This window comes from Musca autumnalis, unplaced genomic scaffold (assembly GCF_047663935.1).
Source record: "Musca autumnalis isolate F117 unplaced genomic scaffold, ASM4766393v1 scaffold_4, whole genome shotgun sequence".
NCBI lineage: Eukaryota > Metazoa > Arthropoda > Insecta > Diptera > Muscidae > Musca > Musca autumnalis.
Window position 1 is genome coordinate 244,701,811 of NW_027411977.1, and position 21,485 is coordinate 244,723,295.

The 21,485-nt window shown below is 36.1% G+C and overlaps 1 protein-coding gene across 1 annotated transcript; it reads right to left on the reverse strand.

Annotated features, from left to right (window-relative positions):
- Nucleotides 1-1,453: 1,453 nt before the first annotated feature.
- On the reverse strand, nucleotides 1,454-14,646 carry LOC141401374 (G-protein coupled receptor Mth2-like). The gene is made up of 8 exons (XM_073981547.1): nucleotides 14,017-14,646; nucleotides 6,296-6,458; nucleotides 6,029-6,214; nucleotides 5,717-5,950; nucleotides 5,497-5,638; nucleotides 5,283-5,415; nucleotides 1,737-1,798; nucleotides 1,454-1,621 (listed from the first exon to the last, which is right to left on the reverse strand). The coding sequence occupies exons 1-8, from the start codon at nucleotides 14,128-14,130 to the stop codon at nucleotides 1,594-1,596; spliced, it is 1,062 nt and encodes a 353-aa protein (XP_073837648.1). The 5' UTR covers nucleotides 14,131-14,646; the 3' UTR covers nucleotides 1,454-1,593.
- Between the last annotated feature and the right edge of the window lie 6,839 nt (nucleotides 14,647-21,485).

The following is a 21,485-nucleotide window of genomic DNA, read 5'->3' on the forward strand; positions in this document are numbered from 1 at the left end:
TTCGTTGAAGACCCGATAATGTATATATGGGTAATTTTGAGAGAAATCGAACATTTTTCAAAAAGTGGTTTTTGATATCCTTTATTTTTTGCTGTGTTTATGCTGCTCCTCAGCAAAATATTTCAGTATATTTTTAGATATTTTTGACTAACGGTTCCAGAGATATCCCGCCTTGAAAAAGTCGAATTCTGTATAAACTTTATGCAAAAAAATACTAATAACTTATTTAATACGGGTCCAAATAGCAAAAAACAATTTTTGAATTTTTTGTTATTTTATCAGCTATCTAATACCCTAGACAGACGGCAAAGTTAATTTGCATTAAAAATTCCTTAATTTGCATTAACTTTTTACCCTGACAGACGATAGTTTCTGCATTTATGAAACAGCTGTTTGTGTTGTTTGTTTGTACCCAGCAGACCATTTCATAAAGTTTTACAAAAGTTCACCAAAATATGCGAAACAAATATACTTTCTACCATTGAATTTTTCACCACGATAATGCAAAAATAAATTTAATTTATTCGCGATATTTTTGAGACTTTTTAATGTTATGCAAATATTGCAAAATTTTAAAAAAACATTTGTAGAAGATATAATTTTTGATAGAATTGGTATGGTGGGTAATGAAAATTGTTGTGAAAATAAAAATTTTAAAAAGAGATTTGTTAGAAGGCTTGAAAAACGATTAGCTGGTATACTATTCGAAAAAGACCACTACTTATTTGAAAGAAACGCGAAAATTTCTGATCTGTTTTCCTTGTTTATTTTCTTAAACATGGAAATTTGACAAAAGACAATTGATTTTCAATGTAAATTGTGTCTCAGAGCATGAATATGAGCTCTCTTTTACAGCATTGCCATATTAAAATACCTTAATTCAGTTTAAATTTCCTTTGATTTTGTGCATTAAGAATGTGGATAATGCACGAATTAATTTGAATTAAGGCAGTTAATGCAAATTAACGCTGCTGTCTGTCTAGGGTATAATAAACATTAGAAAACAATTTAGCACAGTGGGCTGGGGTGAAATTTTCGCTATTAATAATATTTAAAATCAATTTTTATAACCCACAATTTTTTGTAGGATTCGTTTTTTAGCCACAGCAATGAACTGGTAAAAAATTGTCATCGATTGGTCCATAAATGCGGGTTTTAGATTTACTTCTTTACTGCGATTCGCAAATACACATACGCACATACACACCGACGGATAAAGGTAAACAACAAATGGACAGAGGTAGTAAATAGGAGAGATTAGACGGGGTTACAATGAATGACGTCACAATGTTGAAGACCAAATAATTGGGAGAGAAAGAGTACAACAAAAACAATAGATAAGTAAAAAGTGTAAATTAAGAACAAGCGATATTTTTATTATTGCAGTAAACTCATACAGTAGTTGTTGTTGCAAAACTGATACAAATAAACTAAATGTTTAATACGAATTTGCGTTACAATTGAAATGCTTAAATTAACAAAGTTTCATCTAAATTAACTTAAATCAACCAATAATAACCGTAACAATAAGTATATTTAATTCAAATTACATAACATCACATTGATTTTCTTAATAATAACACTTTTATGGAATTAATAATAACTTTGCCATTTTTTGTATCTGAAAGAAAGTAATACTATTTAAAAACAATTTATAAAAATAAAATAAAATTGTAACACCAACCCTGTAGGGTATACGAATGTTAAACGTATTTTAAATATCTTTTATAACTTACTTTCTCTTTACGGCAGCGAAAAAACGAGGCTTCCATACGTTGAGATAAAAAACAACAATTCCCTAAAAGATAAAATAAATAAAAATGTTTTGTTTTAAATCCTATAAATAAGAAGATGTGCAGAGTGGTCCAATGTACGTGGGTGAATATTGCGAAAAGACTGGTTTCTGCTTCCGGACGCATTTAGGGTTAAAAATATTGAAAACATTTAAATTCTTAGAGACGGAATAAGTAAAACAAAATGTCCATTAACGAGGGTCTAAAATCAAAATAAAATATTCTACATATTTATATAAAAAAATTGCTCACATGGTGCAAATTCTCATTACCATGGCGTGTCAACAATGGTTTTATGCTCAAAAAATACTGATATTCATTAATATTTCCAAAAATTTTATACAAATGAAACACATCGACTTATTCGAGAAGAACGAATAAAGTCTATTTTAATTTCATAAATATAATTTTATTTTTTAAATTTTTTTGTCCTGTTCCTATTTTTTGTCATTCCCGTGGGCCAATGTGTTTATTAAGAAAAATGTTTTAAACCGGTTTTTTGTTTATATGTAATATAACGACAATTCCCCTTAGTTTTAAAGATAATCGACAGAAGTGAAAAATTTAGTCAGTTCTTTGAGAACGATTGAAGAGTTTAGTGTTTTTTGTGCATGTTCACGTGGTGAGTATTTTTTCCGTTATTTATATAATAATTTCAAAATTGATGTTAATCTTTTAGTCCGTATTAATATATTTTATATTTTATATAAAAGATTTGCACATTTAAATCCATGAATAATAACGTTTCCATCACTACCGTGTGTATGCTCATTGCCATGGGTGTTTTCTAACCACGGTAATGACAAAAGGAACAAGGGAATGACATTTTCAATATAAATTTGAAATTATTCAATCTACGATAATTATTTAATAAATTTATAATTCACCCCAGTGATTGAAAGACTCGCTGCAATTCGATTAAAAGCAAAATTCCTGAACATCAGCTTTATTTGGGCTCATGCTCCCACGGAAGACAAGGACGAACAGACCAAAGATATATTTTACGAACGCTTAGAAGAATCTTATGGCCGTTGCCCTGCCCATGTCATTAAAATTATACTAGGCGATTTTAATGCCAAAATTGGAAAGGAGAATATCTTTGGCCCAACAGTCGGGAAATTCAGTCTCCAAAGTGAAACATCTGACAATGGTATGAGGCTGGTAGACTTTGCAGCTGCAAGAAACATGGTAGTTAGCAGTACCAGATTTAAGCATCTCGATATTCATAAGGGCACCTGGTTGTCGCCAGATCAAAAAACAAGAAATCAAATTGATCACGTTGTGGTAGATGGAAGACATGCATCAAGCGTGTTGGATGTACGATCATTCCGAGGTGCAAACATAGACTCGGACCTACCACTACCTTTTTGCAGCAAAGGTACGTACCAGATTGCACTTAGCAAACAAAGTGCGAACAGAAACAACACAGACGTTGGACATCGGTAAGCTGCAATCACAACAGATAGCCATAGCATATTCCACTCAACTGGCCCAATTGCTTAATCAAAGCACTTTTCGTCCCGATAACATATGCAGAACAATGGCAAAACATTGCCCACTCCATGCAAACAGCCGCAAAATCAGTACTTGGATACCAGAGACCTCCACCAAGGAATCCATGATATGACCAGGAGTGTCGTGCTGCTACCGAAGAGAAAAATGCGGCATATAGGACTACTTTACAATCAGTAGCAACTCGTAGCGCACGAGAGAGGTATCGGGAGAAAAGGAGAGAGGAGAAACGTCTTTTCCGCAGGAAAAAGAGGGAGATGGAAAAGCGGGAGTGTGAACAAATTGAGATGTACAGGAGCCAGAATGAAGTCCGAAAATTCCATACAGCAATAAACCGTCTGAAGCATAATAAGGCAGCAGGAGCTGATGGCTTACCAGCCGAGCTGTTTAAAACCGGAGGCGACACACTGACAAGGTGTATACATCAGCTAGTTAGCTCCATCTAGCAGGAAGAACCCGTACCCGACGATTGGAACCTGAGCATCCTGTGTAAGAAAGGAGATAAGACTTTATGCTCCAAGTATAGGGACATAAGTCTTCTCCCTATCGCCTACAAGATAGTGTCAGGAATATTGTGCGAACGACTAAAGCCCATGGTCAACGAAATAATTGGGCCATACCAATGCGGCTTTAGACCTGGCTAGTCCACCATTGACCAGATATTTACCCTGCGGCAAATCCTGGAGAAGACCCAAGAGATGCAGATCGACACCTAGCACATTTTTGTCGATTATAAAGCAGCCCTCTACGTTCAAAGGTATTCCAAGCAATGTCTGAATTTGGTATCCCCGCAAAGCTCATTTGGCTTTGTAAAATGACTGTAACTGACACAAGATCTTCAGTTAAAATAGGAAAGAACCTCTCCGAAGAATTTTATAACAAATGAGGTTTCAGGCAAGGAGACAGCTTTTCGTGTGATCTTTTCAACATCCTGCTAGAAAAGGTTATACGAGAGGCAAACGTCAAAAGAAGTGGAGAATCTGCTAAAGTGGGTCTGGCGGTAAACGGCGAGAAGACCAAGCTGATGGTGTCGACGCGCAATGCGTCCACTGAGATCGGACCAACTGTTGAAGTTGGTTCCTATAATTTTGAAGTAGTAAAAGACTTCGTATACCTCGGCACCGCCGTAAACACAACAAACGACATCAGTTGTGAAATAAAAAGAAGAATTGTATTGGCTAACAGATGCTACTTTGGCTTAAGTAAGCACTTTAAAAACAAAGCCACAACTCGTCAAACAAAAATAACGCTTTACAAAACACTGATACTACCCGTGCTGATGTATGGTTCCGAAGCCTTGGTACTTGCGCAAGCAGATAAGGCAGTGCTTGGCGTGTTTGAGAGAAAAATTCTTCGAAAGATCTACGGACCGATCTGCGTTGACGGTGAATATCGACGTCGTATGAACCACGAGCTGTATCTGCTATACAACTACATCAATATAGTTAAACGTATCGAGATGCAGCGATTGCGTTGGCTAGGCCATATCATAAGAATGAGTGATGATAAACCCCCTGAAAAGGCGTATAAATTCGAGCCACATGGCGGTGCACGCAGAATTGGCAGGCCAAAGAATACATGGCGCAAACAAGTGGATGAAGAGATGACAAGACGCGGTATTCCAAAAAGACAGAATTTGAGATCTTTTTTAGTTCGGTCTATGGAACAAATGTTCTGTAATGGGCCAGCTAAGTAAGTAAGAAGTAAAGAATTAATAAACATACGATCAAATACAACATGGCACCCAAAAAAATGTATATATATATTTATACATGGTGGATATAGCTAAATTTTTTGCTAAAATGTCCTCATTTTTATTTTGAGCAATTCAATTCTGGTGTGAAAGGCAGAAGTCGACTTTCCTCAACTTGTCCACCTAATTTAATATGTTTTTTTTTGCAACGTGAAAGGGGTCACTTGAATTGTTAACATTTTATATCCCTGGTGGACACGTTTATTTTTCATTTCATTACTCACCTGTAAGGCATTCAAAATATCCGGCATAACATACAATGGTACATTATTGAATATTAATATTGACAAAATATAAAAAACATCAGACATATACGAATAACACATCAATAGAAAGAGGCGAACACTTATAATGAACCTAAAAATCGAATTGGACAAATTTAAAAAAATAACAATGAATGGTCATCGCTTTAATGCGATTTCAATTTGTCAAACTTACATTTGTCTGGCACCTCGACGATGTCCTGAATCCCTTCCAGTGGTTTTAATATAACTCAATATCTTGCAAAAGAGTATCACACTGAATATAACCGCTATAGTAAAAGGTGCATAATAATAAATTAATGCTGACCAACGGGTTGCTAGAAAGAAAACGGGCTATGTATACGGATTTCCTTCGGCAAAATGAATGGTAAATGGTATTGAAACTAGTTACATACTCACTATACTGCACTGTAGCTCTGATATACCGGGTTTGTATTCATCTGGCATGTCAATGTTTTGTGCTGCAAAGATGAGTCCTGTCATCAGCAGGGGTCCTATTGAGCCTACTAAAATATACTCTAGCAAATATGATGAGATCCTCCTCATACTTGTACATCTAGACCAGATTTCAAAGCATAAAATACAGTTCCATATTAGATAGATCATATTATAGAAGGTATGGGCATATCCTTAAAACGAAAATAAAATTAAAACATTTCAAAAAAAAACTCAATCCTATACGCCGTTTCATTTGATATACCACCTACCGACTGTTATGCACGCTAATACGGAAAATTTGATTTTCCTGATTCTCCAAATACCCAATAATGAGTATGATATGGACAGTAAGCTCAAATATAGTATCAGACACTTTTCATAATCAGTTTTGATTTTCAAAATACAGCCGTAACAGAAAATCGTTAGCAAAAAGAATGGAACTGCAAACAGCATCGCTAGAGCGTAATGGATGAATAGAAATATAATGTAGTTTTTTTTTTTATTTTGATTCCAACTAAACAATATCTGCACCTTACCATAACCCGTAAATGCCTCGTGCCAATTTAATGATGGGTTAAAACAAACTTGAGGATCCACAAAAAACCCATTTCTACCATTAATTTCTTTAAGTGAGAAATCAAAACAGAATTCTTGGTAATTCAAAATCACATCGTAAAAATTCAGTCGAAGCCTTCCATCCTTGTGAAAGAAGATAAGAAAAAGTTACAATTTTAATATGGAATGGACATGGGAATTGCAACAATATTTATCCAATATTTATGGGCTTATCTTCTATACTAATATAATCGAACTTCTCTATAACAAACGTCGCTAGAAGCAATAATTCTCTTTTCGACATTGTCTTATAGACAAAAAATATGAATTTTCACACAATATAGTCTCCTTCAAACAAAGATTCTCTTGAATGTATTTACTGTTCGTACCCAACAGCTACGTTACAGAGAGGTTTGACGTATCTCCAGTTGCGTAGCTTCGCTTTGTGTCCGGAAAAAAATAAATAATTTGTTTAATGAAATGGACTGCTGATAATAAACAAAAATCGTTATATGCATAAATTTATTGTATTTTTAGTTGATATTTTTCCTAAATTAATTTAAATTTTTGTATGAAAATATCAATAACAATAAAGGCTGCTTTATCATCACCAAAAAGGTGGTAGGTGTCGATTTGCATCTCTTTGGTCTTCTCCATGATTTGCTGCAGGGTAAATATCTGGTCAATGGTGGCCCCTATAGTTAGAGCAAACAGTCTTATCTACCTTCTTGTGGACGGGGCACAGGATACTAAGGTTCTAATCGTTAGGTACTCGTTCTTCCTGCCAGATGGTGCTAACTAGATGATGAATATACCCTATCAGCGTGTCGCCTCCGGTTTTGAACAGCTCGGCTGGTAAGGCATCGGCTCCTGCTGCCTTATTATTCTTCAGCCGATTTATTGCTGTCATCTTGGCTGGGCAGTATACATTCAATACCATCTCCTGGGATTGGGTCTGTGGTATCTTCGTCTTCTTTGCTGCTACTGGACACCAACAGTTTTGAAAAATGTTCTTTCCATATCCTGAGCACACTATCTGTATCAGTTACCAAATTACCATGCTGGTCTCTACAGGAGGATGTGCCTGTACCAAAGCCATTAGCTTGATGTTTGACTCTTTGGTAGAATTTTCGGACTTCATTCTGGTTCCTGTACATCTCGATTTTTTCACGCTCCCGCTTTTCCATCTCTGTCTTTTTCCTGCGGAAAAGACGTTTCTCCTCTATCCTTTTCACCCGATTACTCTCTCGTGCGCTACGCGTTGCTACGGATTGTAAAGTAGCCCTATATGCTTCGGTAGCAGCACGACACTCCTTATCATCATCATTGAGGTCTTTGGTATCCAAGTATGGATTTTGCGGCTGTTTGCATGGAGTGGGCCTTAAAAAGTTTAAGGGAGTCGTCAACTTTAGAGGGATTTGTTTTTCTTTTGTTTTTTCATGGTAGGCTGCTTTTTCTAGTGGTGGGTTACTAACCCTGCGCCCAAAACCCAAGTTTTTAACGTTCTTATGGGTGAATGCGCGCCACATTTTAGTTTACTACCTTTAAATCCTGGGCTTTGCCACGTTACATCCGGTCAGGACCGTTCCTTGGTATCTTTCATTCCCTACGTCACCCATTCTAATGGTAAAAATTTCAAAATCGAGCAACTCTGACTAAGAAAAACCTAGAATAAATGTTTTTCCAAATTCTAGAAATGAAAATTTGAGGATTTTTAATAGAATGTGGAAAAGTAAATGTTCTTCTTAGGGCACAAGATATACCATTCCTTATAAGATTATAAAATAGCAAAGTACAACCATATTTTATAAACACATCGAAGGAACAAGCTAGAAACCGAATGACATGACCTGATATATGACTACTTCGGCGAAGATTAAACAAAAAACGTGTAATAGTATTGACAATGCGCCTCACTTTGTCAAAATTGACGCCAATAGTACCAGAATACACCTCAAGTTCATACAATACTTGGGACAACGACAGAGAATTCGCCAGCATTGATTTTATTCGGTGAGAAAGATATAAATTAGAACCATAAACCCTACGCAATATGTCCCAAACTTTTCCAGACAAAGAATCAATGTGGCTTTTGAACGAAAGATGACAATCAATAATTACTTCCAAGCACTTATGTTGCTGCATCAACATCACTTCTGCCATTAGAAAGCAACAATATATCATGATAGATATCGCAGGTAAAACTCAAATTTAGCCTTATTCCTGGATTTATCAATCGACACGCCAGTTTTTCTGAGATGGGTCTCTTTTGAACTACAAGAAAGATAAATTCCTAATTGATGTAGCAAACCGGGCTCCTCTACACTCCATCCAAGGATCAGTAGAATACCTAATTTCTTTCCTAGGAAACAAAGGAAACGAGAGCATTAAAGAATGAAAAGAAATAGGAACAGTTAACATCCACACCAGGACTTCCTAATATCCAATTAGTATCAAAAGAAGCAAGGAATGAACCATCCCAATCAATGTTTCTATAATCGGGATCTGGTGAAGGGTTATAAGTAATAGAAACAGAGGCAAATATAAGAGCTTGGTCTGATATTGCTGGACCCTGAACCTGATTCGTGTAGTTTAAGAGAGTGCAGCCACTTACTAACATGAAGTCAATCAGTGATGTCGACCGACTACCTAAGTCGAAGTGTGTAGGACTTAGTTTCGTACCCGAAAATTGCAACTCTATATAACGAGATTCACAATGTATGCGGATCAATGAGTGATGCTACCAATCATTGCCCTACAAATCTTCTCGGAGACTGGGGATCATAGAGAGTACATTCTTGGCCGTGGAATTTCTCTGCAACTTCTCCCTGGAACTATGTTTGCTCAGTTCGGATTGTAGTGAGAATTTTTTTATTTTATTCAATTCATATCTGGTTTACATAAAATTTATACATAAAGATATGGTTTAAAAACCTTATATATATTGTACATTAGGTCCGGTGTGCTCGTGTGTTCACGGTAGCGTTAATTGAGTGGTAAGCATCAGTTGTTGTTTGGACTGCAACGTATAAACTCATTTTCAATTTGAGCACTTTTTTAAAATCTCATAAACCTGTATGATATTTTGATGAGTTTTTACCTAAGATTACATAAAATCTTAATTATAAAGTGATTTGATGAAAAAGCTTCCGCACAAAAAGCTTTTAAAGTTTTTTTTATTTTTCAGAACTTTGAAAAAATTTTGAAGTCACTGTAAGCAGATATTTAACTGGAAACAAGGTATAAGGGCGCACGACCTAACTGTTTGTTTCTCACTAATTTTATCATCGTATTATACCATATTATTATTTCATATTATATATACATAACTTTATTTCATATATCATAAAAATAAAAAGCGGTTTGTGCGTGACCTTTTTTTAAAAATTTAAGTGGAATAAAAGTTATTTTAGTCATTAATAGCTAAAAGTTCATTCATTCTCACTACAGGAAAACATTTTTGAGAAAAAATGTAAAACAGTTATAACTCTATTGAGCACCCCTGCATTAGGTACGTGGTCAGGTAACATAGTTAACGACTAGTATACACAGGGATCCCATAGTTTTAATACTGAACATTTTTCCACAAAGTTTGGGCAAGGAAAATTTCCAATAATTTCGAAAAATGATTGGATAGTATTTAACGGGTGAAATTTACCATTCTTTGACCATTGTGGGACAAATATCCAAATTTATTTTTTGTTTTTGTCTAAATTTTAAATTCTGGGACCATATTCCGACAAATTACGAACTCGAAACTTGAAAACCAACTCTTGACCTCTCCTCTCCTCCCTTTATAAAAATATTTATAATACAAATCAAATGTCTTTCGTTAGTAATTGCATCAGTTAAGAACGGCTTGACCGATTTGGATATTTTTTTCCCTTTTTTTGTAATGTTCGTCATAACCCAATATAGGTTTTATGCAAAGAAAAACTGACCACTCCCACTTTTTCAGTTTTCAATTTGAATATTTTCTACAAAAACTACTGAACCGATTTTCCTGGAATTGTCAGCGAATATGCAGGGATGCCCCCCGGTGAAAATAGTCTACATATTTTGTTGAATTCTGGAGGGGGTGGGAAAAACAAGTAAGAAAAGTCTATAGTCGGACGGAGCCGACCATGGGATACCCTATACCACTATCCCTGTACAATCGCTCTGCACGGAACTTCTTTCCAATGATTGTGAAAATTTAATTATCAAATATCAGAGATGTAATGTATAATACTTATGACCAAAACCACAAAGTTATCTAGTATGACAAAGACATTTTTGTAGCAGGAAAGAAAAATTTAGTTCACACAAATTAAAATGAATGAAATGAAACCCACTTATGTAGTACTACTACTTCCGTTGTTTAACCGCTACGTTATTGAAATTTTTTACCAATTTCACACAAAAGTTTCAGTCCATTTAACGAGCCAAGTATTATCTGATCTTCACGTTGGTTTGTACGCTTCTTCTTCATCATAAACTCAAACTTTGTTTAAAATTTTGCGGGTTATTATTTTGACCTACAGAGCCGCTACAAAATTGGTTAAAATTTTGTTTTTGGTCCATTTCATTCCCTGAACATTTCAAAGTAATCATTTCTATTCTGGCCCGAACCCAACCTCCTTAAAAAATTCGTTACAATCGGTCCATAATTGCGGCCTTAAGCTTGTTTACAATTTTTAATGGACGGACACACATCGATAAATCGCTTTATCTCGTCGAGATATGAATTTTGGCATACCAAATATTTCGCGGTATTACATAAACTTTTGGAGAGACAATATGTAATATGGGATAAAAATGTGGTTCTCTGCACAGAAACCATTATATATTAGGCAGTAGGCCCGTTATCTAGCAAACACTTTATTGCAATTTACATCAGAGGAAAGGTCAGTAGTTTTTTCCCATATTTAGGCTACTTAGCGAAATATATATGTCCCAAGGAATTAAAATATCGACCAAAAATAAAATTTTTATATTTTTTCATACAAAAGTAATGGTCCATTTCACCCGCTAAAGAATATCAGATCATCATTCAAAATTGTAGGCATCTTTTTCGACCTATAATCTTACCCGGTGCAAAATTTCGTGACTATTGATGTACAAATAACGGAATATATTAGGCTGTAACTCTGTTATCTGATCATGCACACCAACATAATTGGCATCAATTGAAAGGTCAAGCGTTCCACTTTCAAGTATATCTCACTTGTCCGGAATGTCACTTCAAGGAATTAAGATATAAGCTGTACATTAAAAATTTTCACAATTTTCACACAAAAGTTTTGGTCCTAAATATTATCCGATCGCCATCACAAATTGCAAGCTTCTCCTTTGTGATATACTCTAACCATATTTAAAATTAAGCGTTGATCGGACTATTATTGAGACCTACAGAGCCGCTACAAAATTGGATAAATATTATGTTTTTGGTCAATTTCACCCGCTAAATATTTCACGATCATCACTAATAAGAATAAGGATCTATTCTGTTCTGAACCCGACCTCCATACAAAATTTTGTGACGATCGGTCCATAATTGCGGCCTGGAGCGTGTTTACAATTTATAACGGACAGACGGACGGACGGACAGACACACATCTCAAAATTGCTTTATCTTGTCGAGATATGGGGGTCTCCGACGAATATTTCGCGGTGTTACATGAATTTTTACCAAAACAAACTTATAATACCCTTTTCCACATTGTGGTATAGGGTATAAAAAGCGAAAAATTATTAAATTAATTATGGAAAACGATAATAATGTAAATTAAATATCTTATTTTGTAGTTTGTAGTGACTACTTTTTTATTTTATTATTTATTTATTTATTTAATCTTTCCCGTCAACTTCTTCTTCAAATCACCTGACTTCTTGCAAGTTTTTGCAAATTGCTGTTCGATAACAATCTGCAAATTTTTAGCTTCGAGAGAGTAAAATTGGTGGAGAGACGTTACTGAGAACTTGCTGAGTACTTGCAAGTACTTTTCATTTGCGAAGTTATCGTACAGACCTATTATATGAGAAGATGAAAACAATAAAACGAATCGAATTCTAATGGTTTACGATTCATCATCTCACCAAGACTTATAGTCAGTGAACAATAATAAAGTTGATGCTGGATGCATCCGACAGACAGCCGCAGCTAGTCTGTTTGTTGGTAAATAAAATTGAGCAGTCGGTCTGCTTCGGTTGAGTGCGTGTAAGACACTGATTTATTCAAAATATTTACAAGTTACTTGCTAGTTTACAAAATATTTCTTAACCTAACTACAATCTTGAATTCTTATCTATGAATGAATAGGGCCATAAAACCTTAAACGCGACAGCTCGTAATTGTAACAAGTAATGCACACACAACGCTAGTGATAACAGCTACCGCTGCATGTGGGATCTTAAATACTATCTTCTATTTAATGTGTTCACGAAATATGGAAATATGATTTACCATTTATGACAAGAAATTATAAGCTTTGTTCCAGAACTAAAAAGTTTTTACAAATTTTACGACTTGTACACATTTTACCCGAAAACCCGTTCCCGTACACTCTTTAAACAAAAATGGCGCTACTCTACAAATTTGAGCGTGTAAAAAATAGTAACATGGATGCCGGCGTCTGATTGGCTGGTACGCCGACTTTGACATTTGTTCCAGCTTTTTTGACGTTTTTTCCATTTTTGCGTTCCCGAACTTTTTGAAAAAACTTTTGTGTGACAACAATTTTTCTCTCCTCTCTTTTACGAGTTTTAATATTAAAAAGTACGGGAACAAAGCTATAATGATAATAAAATATTTATTTAGTTAGGCTGCTGGAAATTCTAGTGGAAGATTTATTTTTAATTATCAAATTTTCCAGCGCCTCGACATGTACTGAAAAAATGTACAAACGTTATTTGTACAGTCAGCTACAATTTATAAATAAACAAGTAAGAAAGTATCAGTCAGCTGTGCTGACGAAGATTTTCCCTAAGCCACTGACAAAAAAACAACAACAAAACCAAACCAAACACAATAATTATGCGGTATATAAAATATATTGATATTGTATCACGAGTTTGCCGGTAGGGTATTGGAGCTTTTGGGCCATTATCTCTACGGAAATAATTGTACCGTTGTAAATAAGGCCGCTAAAACAACCTACTGAAACGATGCGAGAGGAGCTCTTAAACTTCACTTTTTTTCCAAATGTCCAACTTATTGAAACAAATTTCAAAACGATCCGAGAGGAGCTCTTAAACTTCACTTTATTCGAATTTTGCGTGGGAGGTACCCGGAGGAGTGGACCGATATAGTCTATATTCGAAACCAATCTATATCAGGAACGAATAATACGATGTGCAAAGTTTGGACCAAATCGATTGTTCCCTTCGAGAGTTATCGTTCACACCATTTTACAGAAAAAATTTAACTTTTGTGGGGGAGGTATCCGAAGGAGTGGATCGATATGGCCCACCTTCGCACTTAAACTATGTTTGGACAAAATATTACGATACCCAACATTTGGTTCGAATCGATTGATCCGTTCGAGAGTTAACGTGCGCACCAGGCTAAATTGTCTGAAACGAATTTCGTCCAAACATACTGTGACTCTAGCACCGTTATATCGATGAGGCACATTTTTGGTCGTATCAAAGTGTATATCTAGCCTTAAGGCTGACGGTATAAAAATAAGCCGTTTCTATATAGGAAATATTAAGTTTTTACCTCAAACAAAGTCCAACCTGTTGTTGTGTCCACCTCGGGATGCAGTAGAACAGCATCCTTGCAAATAGTACTTAGATTGGTTTTTATGAGATAGAAATCTTTAACTAAATGCATTTTCACCAATTCATTTTTCGATGTAATTACATTTTTGGTGAAAGTAGATTTTGTTTCTTCATCCTTATCCAATAATAGTTGATATGCCTGTACTATATCCCAAGAACATATCGGCAAACATGGTACTATATTACAAATACAGGTACGCTGTTCAATGGTTGTTGTACTTTCATTCGTTCCGGAAATATTATTTTCATCGCATATTTTATCTACAGTAGCATTGTATACCAAATCTGAGGGTATTTCTATATCTTCATACGTGTATGAATCATTTTCATGAGCTGTCACCACTACCGAATGATTAAAACGACACTCGATATTGTTGTTCCGTTGACAATCGACTTTTGTGGGAATAAGAAGAAACAGAAGAAGCAAGAGGTCAGAAGTCGAATTAGCTCATTTTGAAATATTTATTCTTGAAACATTCACATATTTCTAAAATAGTTAGCCGTCCGTTCCGTTTTTCTTTTCGTTCTTATATTGCGATTGCGACGTATGTAATGTAACTTCAATACTAACCACTTTCTTATTTTCGAGAAAGTAAATTTTCAATCCTAACCGCAAGTGTTTAGACCAGGCCTTCGGAGTCGATATATTGTTGGTTAGACACTGACTCCAGCGAAAATAATACGACACCGACTCCGAAAATAAATTCCAACACCCGAGGAGAAGTATCAATAACAAAAAGAAAAGAATCGTATGTCGGCAATGTAATACAGAAGTGTTGGAAAACGACCATGGCCCAATGGAAAACGAGTGTGCTGACTGTGGCAAAACTCTCCATACGTTATGCACACAACTAAACAAAATCGAAGTTGAGAGGCTAGCCAACAACTCTTCTATTGAGTATTGTAGTCATTTCTGTCGACCAAATGAGAACAATAGTGGTGAGATGAAGGAATTACTTGCAGAAATAAGAGAAATGAAGAAGACGATGACATTTATGTCATCGCAATATGAGTTTTGGTCTGCTCCTTTACTTTTGAAAATGGTAAAACCGGCAAAAGTAGCAAAAGTTGTGTACTGCTCTCATATGAATTGTATGGTGTTAGAAGTAAAGGAACGCTTTTCGAGTAAAAAGTGGTAAAACTTGAAGATTCTTGCACGTTAAGGAGTTTTTATTTTGAAGAGAGTTTTTAGAGTTTTTATTTTGAAGGGAGTAAAGAAGAATATGGAAAACATCAAAACATTGAAAAAGGAAAATAAAGTAGTGCGTGAAAACGTTAAATGTTTGCAATCGACTGTTACGTTTTTGAATGGAGAAAGGGTGAGAAATGATTGTGTCATTAATGGCATAGAAATTAATGACAATTCTAAACCTGTTGAAATGGTTATAAAGGTGGCGGAAATAACTGGTAGCGTTTTGCATGAGTCGGATATAGAGGATGTATATTTTTCACGTCGCAATAATAATAACAACAAAGCATCAGTAGTCGTTAAATTCACTAATAAAAAATCCAAGTCTGCATTTATGGATGGAAAGAAGAAGCTTAAAGACGTTGATAACATGAAGGGTGTCTATGTTAATGATATCCTTACCAAGGACAATTTAAATTTATTGAGTTATGCCAAAGAAGGGTAGAATTATCGTCAAGAAACATGAAAAATCTATGCCAATTCTTATAAGAGATATGGATCATGTTAATACCCTTTTGTCGAAAACTGTTGTTAGAACGAGGCAAAGAGAGCATGTAGAAGATGATGACGCTGTAGAAGATGATGATGACGAAGAAGACGATGATGACGAAGCAGGGTTTTTATCGCCCTATTAAAATAATTATCCTATTTTAATGTTATAATTTTGTTACATCAAATGAATTCTATCGTATATGATGTGTTTGTGCGAGGGGACCATCCATCCGTCGTTAGGCATATTCCCGAAGCTGATCGCACTGCCTCTTTTATAGTTGACTGAAGATCACTATAAACTGTTGATAATAAATTTTGGGAGAGTGTTTTTCTCGTTGGTAGCGTATACCCAGGACAGTGTGACACAAGTTCTATTAATTTTTTGAATTCTGACTCATCAACTATGTGTAGCGCATGATTTCTTCAAGCTTTTTCATAGAAGGCTGTCTCCGGAGGTTGAGGATTGCAATTTGAGCGCTTGTACTTGGCAATTCTTCTCCAACCGCGTCAGATTAGAAGTTCAGAGTTCCAGAGCCATGTGTGTTTGCTGCCGTGTTTGCTCACAATGGACCTCAAGGTCTCCGAGTGGAGTAGCTGCCAACATTGCAGCTGCGCATCCTGAACCTAACCTTGCTGCCGTTTCAAGAGGCGGTTGCTGCCTTTTCACCACCAAAGGAGTATGATGATGCGTTGTCTTCATGTATCTACTTAAATTGCCAATGTAACCTCCTGAAATACTCAATGTGGCAATACTTGCATGTCGCTATTTATACCCTTAGTATGTATTTTGTTGAAACAGCTTGCATTCGCTGCCTTAATTACGACAGTAAATGTTTTTTCATGGGCAAGTCCATACTTCTTGAGAAAACAGCCCGAAAGGAGTAAAAATCCCATACGGCGCGTATGTAATGGCTGGAGAGCTCGAACTGAATATGTATGGCAAGTAGGCAAGTATGGTACAAAATCCAATCCATATTTTTGTCGGTTCATACGCCCAAAATATTGAAAACCCCCTAAATACTTACGTTTTGGGGGGGGGAGTGTTTCAATCCACACAGACTGAGGGTATATTTCTGTCGGCAAAGCCGACTGATACTTTTTTGCTTGCTTAGATTCATTATACCCTCAGCATTTATGCTAACGAGGGTATATACACTTTCATACGAGCAAAATGTGCCTCATCGAAATAATGGTTTTAGACCCCAAGTATGTTTGGACGAAATGTGTTACAGACAATTTGGAGTCGATTGAGCAATGTCCGTCCGTCTGTCTGTCTGGCTGGCTGGCTGGCTGGATCGCACGATAACTCTCGAACGGATGAACCGATTCGGTTCAAATTTTGGCTTTCGCAATATTTTGCCCAAACTTAGTTTAAGTTCGAAGATGAGCTACATCGGTCCACTCCTTCCGGTACCTCCCCCACAAAAGTTCGAAAATGTTCGGAAAATTTGTGCGCGCGATAACTCTTGAATGGAGTAACCGATTCGGTCCATACTTTGCCCATCGTGGAGCGTGTACCAGACTTAGATCAGGTTTTAATATGGACTCAATCGGTCCACTCCCCTTTGATTTTTGCTTTAGGAACTTGTATTCACTGTCCTCCATACGACGGTATAAGTTTCATCAGGGGCATCAGGGTCCATACTTCCTGAGAAAATAGCCTAAAAGTTGCAAAAAACCCCTATGACACCGAGTGAGGAGGTTGGAGGGCAAAATAACTCTCGAACAGGTCAGCCGATTCGGTCCAAAGTTTGGCCTTAGTAATATTTTGCCCAAACATAGTTTAAGTTCGAAGATAAGCCATATCGGTCAACTCCTTCAGGTACCTCCCCCACAAAAGTTCAAAAATGTTCGGAAAAATTGTGCGTACGATAACTCTTGAAGAGAGTGGCCGAATTGGACCATACATTACACATCCTAATATATCTACCAGATATAGATCAGGTTCAAATATGGACTATATTTGTCCACTCCATCCGGTACCTACCGCACAAAATTTCGGATACATGTTCACTTTAAGACCTGCTTTCGAATCACTTTAATTAATTCTCTTTCGAGTTGAGCTGTTAGGCCTTTAGAGATACATTGAAAAATTAGGAGTCTACCGAAGTCCCACACATCCAACCATTACACTACGTTTCACGGGTGGTAAAGCCGATCTTCAGGTGTATTAGGATGTTGTTGTTGTGGCAGACGAAGGCAAAGCTTGGAAACTAGTATATATATCGCACTTCATTACATAAATGTATATGCGAAATTATGTCAGTTAATTGAAACTCCAAACTTTTCCTATAGTCCTGCTTGGTAAGCAACTTGCATTCGCTGCCTCAATTGCGATGGTAAAAGTTGTTTCAGGAGCAAGTCCATACATCTTAAGCAAACATCCCTGAAGTTGTAAAAAACCCCTATGGTACCATATGTAGTGGCTGGAGATCCATTCTTTTTAGTATCTCCTCCGCAAAAATTTTGATCTTTAATCCTAATCAACATTTTTGTCAGTTCAAACGACCAAAATTTTTAATTTTTTTGGGAAAAAATTGATTCAATATACACAGGCTGAGGGTATATCTCTGTCGGCAAAGCCGACTGATACTTTTTTACTTGTTTTCCTTAAAATGCATCCAAATTCCACTATATTTTCTGTTTTCAGACATATTAGTCCGGTCAAAATAGACATTGAAATAGCAAAAATTCCCACAAAGCTGAAATTTGGTGGAGAGCTAGGGTTTGCCATTAGAAGCAACGTCCTAAAAGTCCCCATCGATCCCATGTGTGCAAAAAAAATTATTCGGGGTCAAAGGTCAAAATTTAAGGGTTTTTAGGTTTTCGGATTTATTTTTTGAAAACGGTTGATCTAATCAAAAAGTGACTAAAGTAAATATTGTAGACAGAAAAATTATCTTTAAGTTTGACAGTGTTTAGTAGAGTTATTCAATGTTAGAGTCATTTTATGCAAAAATAGCCCATTTAACCCACATGTATAATCGAAAGCCCAACGGGAACGACCCCAACGAAAACTCTCCGATTTTTTTCAAGTTTTGTCCGAAGGTAGGGTTTGTTGCGCTGATTACGGAAATGTATAATTTTCAACGGATGCGGATCCGGTTCGCCGGTTATTAGACCCGAAAGGCCAAATTTAAAAACCGGGTTAGGCCCGGTTCTACTGAACCGATTACTGTAAAGTGGATATCGTTTGATAGCTTACGGAAGTATCTAAAACATAGTGTCGTTACTTTAACCGGTTCGCCTCATAATGTACTTACGCGGCTAATTTTTTATTTGACTTTTAGATCGAGATATCTCGAAAATGGTAAGTCTTTTTTAAGAATCATAAAGACCAATCTTGTAGACAATTATTGAATGTACAACTTTTACTTTAGCGGGCTTTTGCTAAGTATTACCGTTTTTGAGAAAAATTAGAAAAGCTGAATAATGCCTCCAAAAATGACCTTTGACCCCGAATAACTTGTTTTGCACACATGGGATCGATGGGGACTTTTAGGACGTTGCTTCTAATGGCCAACCCTAGCTCTTCACCAAAATTCAGCTTTGTGGGAATTTTTGATATTTCCCCCTTATGCGCATGTCTATTTTGACCGGACTATATTAGTTCCTAAGAACAAATTTGCACCCTTTTTGTTTTTGTTCATGTTCTTTTGTTTTCAACACATTTCAATTATTATCTCACTTATTTTACGAAAACGTCAAAAATTTATTTACCCTACTGTCTGTAAAAAAAAAACCAGTAAGGAAAGGATCAAAGTCGGTCGGGGCCGACTATATGATACCCTACACCACTGTGAATATGTAAAATATAAACCGGAGCTATATCCAGATCTAAACCGATTTTGATATAATTTGGCACATTTATTTCCAGACCGAATTCAGTCACACATTCCAAATATCATTGAAATCCGACTTATATAGCGTGTTTAGAGCAGCAAATACGCGAAATCGGCCGAAAATATATATGGGTGCTATATCCAAATCTGAACCGATTTCGATATAATTTGGCACACTTATTTCTATACTAAATTCAGTCAAACATTCAAAATTTCATTAAAATCGGAGGTATATAGCGTGATTGGTACATCGCATACGTGAAATCGGGCGGACATATATATGGGAGCTATATCCAAATCTGAACCGATTTCGATATAATTTGGCACATTTATTTTTAGACCAAATTCAGTCACACATTCCAAATTTCATCGAAATCGGACATATATAGCGTGTGTGTTACAGAAAATACGTGAAATCGGCCGAAAATATATATGGGGGCTATACCAAAACTTGGACCGATATAGCCCATCTTCGAACTTGATCTTCCGACGGCTAAAAAAATAGTATTCCCCAATTTTCAGCGAAATCGGTCAACAAATGCGACCTGTATGTTGCGAACGGACGGACGGACGGACGGACGGACGGACATGCATAAATCGACTCAGAAAGTGATTCTATGTATATCCCTAGAAGGAACTATGGGTCTATCTCGCTTCCTTTTGTATGTTACATACAAATGCACTAACACATAATACCCCTTACCACATAGTGGTGTAGGGTATAATGATGGACAGCTGACAAATGTATGTATGTGTTAATAAATAAGGGTTGTATTTGAAGAAAAATTGTCTGGTGTAAACGCCTAGTTAACGTATAGGCTCCTAAAGGGGAGTACACACTATCATTCAAAAATGACAGTCAACGTACTTTTAGGACAATTTTCGGGCAAATAACAACTTTTATTTAGCTAAAAACGTTTGAAATACAATATATACGGTGTTATTTAGAGATTACAAAAGAAATTTTTCATTAGGCTTTGATATTCACGAAATAGACCTCGATGACTGTCAGTTTTGCTTGTCAATGTGTACTATACTTAAGTGGCTCGCAACATATTTTTTTCTTTTACCCCATACACCTAAATGAAAGCGTTTTTTAAGAGAATATGTAAAAACATACGCGTTTACCGTAGCGTTCATTAGACACATTGAACTAGATCATCGTTTTGTATGAAGTGGTTGAAACAGCTGACATTTCTTTCTTTCTTTTACTGAACTATAAAGAAGGACTTCGAGTGATCTAGTTCAGTCGTTCTTTCAGGTGAGTCGTTCAATTGAACTAGTTCGTTCGCGAACTACACAACTCTAAATAATAATAATAATTGTCCTACAAACATCACATACGGGACAAAGGAGACTTCTCTCATATCAATGAGTGCACCGCGATTCATATGATATGGGACCTAAGACACCACTTGTAGAGAAGTTGTACATGGCTGAAATACTCATTAAATGTCGCCAACATTACAGAGGGGTATTTAGCCACCGTTGAAATTTTTTGATGTTGTCTGCTCGGGGATTTGGAAATACGTACTGAAAAGACACGAAAAGTACTATCTGATACTAATTTTCGTATGGTTTGAAGGGACAGAGTTGTAATTATGATATTTGGAATGAAGATCGATTGCGTAGGGTTGATATGTAGAGATGGTTGTACGAAAAATACTAAACGGTACTTAATTAGGTATTGGGTTTAGGTATATAAGAGATTTTCTGAATTTTGGCATAAGGCTCACTGTTTGTGTGTAGGTTTGTGATATATAGGCGGTTTTGCTAATACATTCTATAAGAGTACGTAAGGTACCAAATAGAGTTAAAATTCTGAGTTTTTGTATAATACCCTAGACAGACGGCAACGTTAATTTGCATTAAGATGGGCATTTA